Source organism: Eucyclogobius newberryi, unplaced genomic scaffold (genome assembly GCF_026437365.1).
Source record: "Eucyclogobius newberryi isolate DKJ021-1_F unplaced genomic scaffold, fEucNew1.0.hap1 SCAF_4, whole genome shotgun sequence".
NCBI classification, from domain to species: domain Eukaryota; kingdom Metazoa; phylum Chordata; class Actinopteri; order Gobiiformes; family Gobiidae; genus Eucyclogobius; species Eucyclogobius newberryi.
The window spans coordinates 33,775,886-33,783,385 of record NW_027316056.1 but is presented as its reverse complement, the minus strand read 5'-3'; the positions used below and the strand labels follow the sequence as shown (position 1 = coordinate 33,783,385).

General features: G+C 47.1%; 1 protein-coding gene across 1 annotated transcript in view; it reads right to left on the bottom strand.

The window, feature by feature from the left end:
- Window positions 1–7,500, bottom strand: part of pdlim3b (PDZ and LIM domain 3b) — a 33,110-nt gene that overhangs the window by 14,693 nt on the left and 10,917 nt on the right. The window contains exon 3 of the mRNA XM_072463338.1: window positions 7,217–7,301. Within this exon, the coding sequence (XP_072319439.1) occupies window positions 7,217–7,301 (85 nt within the window). The remainder of the gene's footprint in view (window positions 1–7,216; window positions 7,302–7,500) is intronic.

Here is a 7,500-nt window from a genome sequence, read left to right as displayed (position 1 = left end):
CTCCCAGGGCGGTGGCTCTAAAAAGCTGAAATTTGGTGAAAATGGTACTGAGGAGTGGGACATCAAAAGTTATTCAAATTACATAGATAACTGTCACTGTAGCTAGAATTTCAGAAATCTCCCAAATTTAACATTTCTGCCGTTTGCGCAGATAAAGTCCGAATTGCGTCAAATTAGAATCAGTTGTTAAACTCTTTGCCCTAAACCTACTTGAAGTGAAATAAATAAATTTGGCGCCACAGCGCCCCCTACAGATTTTATATGGAGGTTAAATGTCTAGTTTTGCGAAATTATATGAAATTTGACACACAACTCAATTTTAGCATCCCCATTCAAAAAAGTCAATGAGACCCATGTCATAATTTTTATGGTTTTGCCGTAGCGATGACCAAAACCTTCCATGTTATTCCAATGGGGAAATCACCAGAACATGTTTACACTTTAGACTTTCACAAACTCCTCCCCCTCAGGGCGTTAGACACATTAACCTGAAATTTGGTGAGACTCATCTTCAGGGGTGAACCGTCCAAAGTTATCCACATTTTTATTCAAAAAGTCACGGTGTTTGTGCGGCAAAGCCGCACATTTTGCCAAGAATTCAAAGTTAGCGCCCCAATGGTGGCAAGGGCCGATCATTGCCGCTTGCGGCTTTAATTTCTGTTACTATTTTATATTTTGCCCTGTGGTTGTGTGTCTGTTTGTTGTTGTGTTTTACCTGTTTTAATAAATAAATAAAATAAATAAAATAAATAAAATAAAATAAATAAAATAAATAAAATAAATAAAATAAATAAAATAAATAAAATAAATAAAATAAATAAAATTAAATAAATTAAATAAATTAAATACATAAAAATAAAATACAATAAATCCACTCATTCATTAAAAAGTAAATAAAAAAGAATAAACAAATAAGAATAAACAAATAAGTATATAAGTAATAAGTATTCCCTATTTTGTGCAGAGAGCTGAAGGCCACCACGCCCTGTGCTCACTTGACGTGTCTTTTTGAAGTGTGTAAATGATTTGTGTGCTGCTACTCTTTAACTTTGCCCCGGGTCACCCTTGAAAAAAAGCTTTGATCTCAGAGGGTTTTACCTGGTTAAACAAAGGATAATAAAAAGTACAATGCAATAACAAAGGGTCCTGGTCAAATGGTAGCAGCAAGAGACACAATGTTATTCACATTAATAAAGCACCCAAAAATAGACATGAATAAAGGTGGTTTTTTTGAGTGCAGAAACTGTGACATATAATCTCCTTTAGCTGCAATTCACTAGCAAGGACCACGCCACAACAATGAAATACGAAAGAATGTTTATTGATAAGTCATGATGGGTCGATGAGAGATCGATGAGAGCTCGATGGGATGAGAGAGAGCTCGATGAGATGAGAGAGAGAGCTCGATGAGATGAGAGAGAGAGATATCGAGGGAGCGAGAGAGCGAGAGAGAGAGAGAGCGCTAGAGCGATATCGAGAGAGAGAGCGATAGAGTGAGAGCGGGAGCGAGAGCGAGAGAGATCGATGAGATGAGAGAGAGAGAGATCGATGAGATGGCTGGGTAGAGACTCAGGATGGGGGCTCTGTCTCGGGTAATCAGCCCAGCCGATTCAGAACCCCCCCTCCATGGATGGTTATGTGTTAAGGTGACGATGATAGAGACACGGGGTGGGAGGGTGGGGTCGAGAGAGCAGAGACAACAAGAGATGCTGGGATTGGCCTTTGCATATACAGGCCTTCTGGGTAATAAGAGACGTGGTTAAAGAGTGGAGGTGTGGTTGCTGGGGAGGTAAGAGGTTGAGGCGTGGTCCTGCTCCCGAATCTAAGTTAGCGATTACATCTCCAACTACACTTCACTAGCAAGGACCACGCCACAACAATGAAATACGAAAGAATGTTTATTGATAAGTCATGATGGGTCGATGAGAGATCGATGAGAGCTCGATGGGATGAGAGAGAGCTCGATGAGATGAGAGAGAGAGCTCGATGAGATGAGAGAGAGAGCTCGATGAGATGAGAGAGAGCTCGATGAGATGAGAGAGAGAGATATCGAGGGAGCGAGAGAGCGAGATATCGAGAGAGAGATATCGAGAGAGCGAGAGAGAGAGAGAGAGAGAGCGCTAGAGCGATATCGAGAGAGAGAGCGATAGAGCGAGAGCGGGAGCGAGAGCGAGAGAGATCGATGAGATGGCTGGGTAGAGACTCAGGATGGGGGCTCTGTCTCGGGTGATCAGCCCAGCCGATTCAGAACCCCCAAAATGATTTAAATGAAGGAAGTTGATCTGGATCTTGACGTAAGCCTGGCTGAAAATAATGTTACGAGTGGCACGGGGGAAGAGGAGCTGGATAGCCAAGCACTCTTGAAGAGTAGCTGGATGAAATCGAAAGCAGTCCGTCCGTTACTGAGACGAGGGTTAATTCTGGTACATTTGAATAGTGTTTTAGCGTTTGTGGTCATCGACGGAAGCAGATGGAGAATGAGATGCAAGAGTGATAGGATTGAACGGACAGTCGATAGAACTGGATTTATGGTGGAGTCTCCTTGCTCCGGAGTGGAGAGCGAGATGTTTGCATGGATTTAGGAGTTGACGAGCTGCGGGTAGCAAAGAAGTCAATATGAGCGATGAACGAGGGAACTTAATTGAGATGAATGAGATTGAGAATGAGAGGAATGAAAGATATGAGGGTAGTAGTATTGAGGAGTAGGAATTGAAGCGATCGTAGAGCATCGGATTTGGGACGGTGCATCGAGAGTAGGAGTTGGTCAATTACGGTGACTTGAGTATGAGCAATGCAGGAGACGGATTGATAGAGGGGAATAGAGTATTATGAGTTGCGCATAATAAGATATCCCTTATTGATCTACTAGAGAGGTGTAGAAAAAGCCTTCCGACTGATCAAACCCCCAAAATGTCCAGAACGATAGTGGGGTATAATTCTGGCATTATGTGAATGCCTGGTAGAAGCGCCTGAGGACCGTGTAGTACGCACTGCAGCTGGAATGGGTTGGAAGGGGCCGGAGCGCTCCGAGCGGTCTCCAATGCACCGACCGATGAGCGGTGGATAAGGTGCACGTTGAGAGATGTTTCTTCTGAAAAGAAGGAGGGAATGTGAGATGGATGAGCATCCCGGTGCCCGGTGACTGTTCCGGAGAGAGACTGCTTCCCGGTGCCCGATGAGACCCTGGTGAGGACGCAGAAAAGCTTGAGTGGGATGTGGGATGAATGGGGAAGGGGTCGAATGGTTTGGATGAATGGGGAAGGGGAGGGGAATAGAGCGGGATGAGTGATTAAGGGAGGGATGAATGAAGAGTCGAAAGATCGAGTGGAGAACGGACTCTGTACGAGCAGAGGGTCGAAGGAGAGACTGTTGAGAACCAGAGGGGCGTATCCCGGTGGCTCTGTGGTAGACGTCCCTGTGCCCGGTGGCTCAGAGAGAGGCTCTGGGAAATGAATACATGGATTGGGGCGAGCATGAGGATGCTGCCGTGGGTCGGGGCGAGCGCGTGGGCGCGGCTGCTGATGAGATTCGTGCTTGGAGTGAACGTGTTGCCGGCGGGGCTCTTAGCGAGCGTGTGGCTGCGGGGCGGGGCTCTGAGCGAGCGTGTGGCTGCGGGCGGGGCTCTGAGGATGCGGAAAAGCTTGAGTGGGATGTGGGATGAATGGGGAAGGGGTCGAATGGTTTGGATGAATGGGGAAGGGGAGGGGGGGGGAATAGAGCGGGATGAGGGATGAATGGAGGGATGAATGGCTGCTCTGGGGCGAGCGAGGATGCTCTGGGGCGAGCGTGGCTGCGACGCTCTGGGGCGAGCGAGGATGCTCTGGGGCGAGCGAGGATGCTCTGGATGCTCTGGGGCGAGCGTAGATGCTCTGGATGCTCTGGGGCGAGCGTAGATGCTCTGGATGCTCTGGGGCGAGCGTAGATGCTCTGGATGCTCTGGGGCGAGCGTAGATGCTCTGGATGCTCTGGGGCGAGCGTAGAAGCTCTGGATGCTCTGGGGCGAGCGTAGATGCTCTGGATGCTCTGGGGCGAGCGTGGGCGAGCGTGGATGCTCTGGGGCGAGCGTGGGCGAGCGTGGATGCTCTGGGGCGAGCGTGGGCGAGCGTGGATGCTCTGGGGCGAGCGTGGATGCTCTGGGGCGAGCGTGGATGCTCTGGGGCGAGCGTGGGCGAGCGTGGATGCTCTGGGGCGAGCGTGGGCGAGCGTGGATGCTCTGAGGCGAGTGTGGGCGAGCGTGGATGCTCTGGGGCGAGCGTGGGCGAGCGTGGATGTTCGTGGGCGAGCGTGGATGCTCTGGATGTTCGTGGGCGAGCGTGGATGCTCTGGATGTTCGTGGGCGAGCGTGGATGCTCTGGGGCGAGCGTGGATGCTCTGGATGTTCGTGGGCGAGCGTGGATGCTCTGGGGCGAGCGTGGATGCTCTGGGGCGAGCGTGGATGCTCTGGGGCGAGCGTGGATGCTCTGGGGCGAGCGTGGATGCTCTGGGGCGAGCGTGCTGCTGGCGGGGTCTGAGTGAGCTGTAGTTGTAACTGAGCTGTAAGTTGTGACATGTGGGTTGGCTGAGGGCTGTAGCTGAGAGTAGTAGCTCGGAGCTGTAACTGAGCTGTTGAGCTATTGAGCTGTAGCTGTAAGTTGAGCTGTTGAGCTATTGAGCTGTAGCTGTAAATTGAGCTATTGAGCTGTAGCTGTAAGTTGAGCTATTGAGCTGTAGCTGTAAGTTGAGCTATTGAGCTGTAAGTTGATCTATTGAGCTGTGAGCTGCGCTATTGAGCTGTGAGCTGAGCTATTGAGCTGTGAGCTGAGCTATTGAGCTGTGAGCTGAGCTATTGAGCTGTGAGCTGAGCTATTGAGCTGTAGCTGTGAGTTGAGCTGTGAGCTGTAGCTGTGAATTGAGCTATTGAGCTGTAGCTGTGAATTGAGCTATTTGAGCTGTAGCTGTGAATTGAGCTATTGAGCTGTGAGCTGTGCGTTGAGCTGAGAGATGAGAGTTGCGTTGAGCCTGCGCGTTGAGCCTGCGCGTTGAGCCTGCGCGTTGAGCCTGCGCGTTGAGCCTGCGCGTTGAGCTGCAAGGCGAACATGGAAAGATGAGGTAGCATGAAAAGCCAGAGCTGGGGATTTAATTTTTTTTTTTTTTTAATTTTGTATTTTTTTTTACTTAAGGTAATATGCGAATGAGAAGATGAGAACCTGCCGCAATGCTAGAAACAGAATCTTGAAGATAACTGTGGCTAACATGTGGCGGCGAAGCCAGACAGCTGAATGTGACATGAAAGTAATTTAGTGGAAGCGTTAATTGTGAGCCTACGAGGTGTGAAGGTTGCATGAGAAAAGAAAAAGGAAGCTTGAGAGTTCACGTGAGAAGAGTAGGAACGATGAACAGCATGAACAGAAGGTGAAAGAAAGATTAGCTTAAGCCAGAATGATAGTGGATGGTAAAGAGCCAGCGCAGAGAAGATGGTACGTTGATGGTACGTGCAGTAAAATGTAGGTACAGAGGAGGGATAGAGGAAAGAATGTTGAGGGAGTCGAGTGCAGCTGCAGCAAAGGTGATGAGAATTGATGAGAAAGTTTGAGAAAAGAGGGAGCGTTTGAACTCAACATTGTTAAGACAAGCTGGGACATTGCAGAGTCCCTATGAACGTTGTTTAATCTGGCTTTAAATTGAGTTGTACAACCTGGCTCCCGCCACCAGGGGGAGCTGAGAGGTCGCACTGCGGCCCGTGGAGCAATGGTGACGTCATCAACTGCGCGCCTCCGGACGGACGTGGAACCAGGAAGTGAGGCTGACGAAAACATGACGTAGCGTCTGAAAGATATGTCCACCGGCTTCGGCCCGGTGCGCCCGCTGCGGTACGGTCTCTGATGTCCACCTGAGTGGAGACGCGCGCCTGGCGCAGCACACGGAGCAACGCACGGAGCGCGCCGGCCGGCGCGGGAGCCGTGCCCCGCTCCGGAAGCTCGGATAGCGCCCGGTAAAAATGAGGGGCAGAGAGCGAGAAGGAGCGCGCGTGGGTCCAGGCCGTTGCTGTGGAGTGGAGGTCGGTGTTCTGTGTGGACGCCCGGAGGTGGGGTTCGTGAGAGACGCAGGTGCGGAGGAGCTGATGGTGTTTGGAGCTGTGGAATCATGCTGGGTGAGTCCTGGGGGGAAGTGACCGACTGAATGTTTCAGACTGAATTGCTCAGATTAGGAACGGATCAGAATCTGAGGAAATGGCTCATGGTTTTGTTTGAATGAACACACTGAGTGTCTCTCTGTCGAGAGAGCAGAGACAACAAGAGATGCTGGGATTGGCCTTTGCATATATAGGCCTTCTGGGTAATAAGAGGCGTGGTTAAAGAGTGGAGGTGTGGTTGCTGGGGAGGTAAGAGGTTGAGGCGTGGTCCTGCTCCCGAATCTAAGTTAGCGATTACATCTCCAACTACACTTCAGAGTAAACAAAATGGAAGCTTCTCTACTGTATACATGGGCCCTTCAACCTGACTCTCTGTACTCTTGGTGCTGTAAGTTTTACGGTATGAAATGCTCTGTAAACTTTATATAAGATTGTTTGCTTGATCTGTGCTGCTGCTGCTGCTCCGGTGATGCCTGAACTTTAGACCTGTAGACCTGGATGCTCATTATTTTATTCTATTTTATTTTGTATTTTATTTTAAATTATTTAGTTTAGTTTAGTTATTTTTGTTTTGTTTTGTTAATTTATTCATATATATATTTCACTTTACTTTACATTATTCTTGTTTTGTTTTTATTTATGTTTTAAATCTTATTTTATTTATTTTATTTATTTTATTTATTTTATTTATTTTATTTATTTTATTTATTTTATTTATTTTATTTATTTTATTTATTTTATTTATTTTATTTATTTTATTTATTTATTGATTGATATTTATTTATGTATAATTCTTATTTATTTTTGTATGATTCTTATTTTTCTTTTCTTTTAATTCACTTTATTTATGTATTTGTATTTGTTTGTATGTTTATTTTACTTTACTTTTGTTTTTTTTTTCCATATTTTTTACTGTACTTATTTATTTTTTAATGTTTTTAATGTTTTGAATTGTATAATTTTGTTCATACAGGAGAAACAGCTCTATAAGACAGACCTCTCTTTTCATGAGTTTCCTGCTGAACACAAACACACTCCGTGAGGCCCATCGAGGCTGTCGTGACTTTGAGTGCTGCAAAAACACAAACTGAGTTGAAGTTTCACCTGATGTTCTTCTTCCAGGTTCATCTTATAAGGATGTGTCGTCCCGTCCTCGACCACACGGGGGCTCCAGAGTCTGGCCTCGTTCCTGAAACACAAACAGAGCATTCCTGACGACCTTGATTCACTGTATTTCACTGTTTCAACCGATTTTTACTTTGTCTTAAAATGTGGGAAATAAAGCTCATAATATGAATCGAGCGCACGTGCATGAAGCTATTTCCCATCATGCACTCTACCGTTAACGACTAAGAACATGCACAGGCCAACGCAGCGGGACAAAGGAG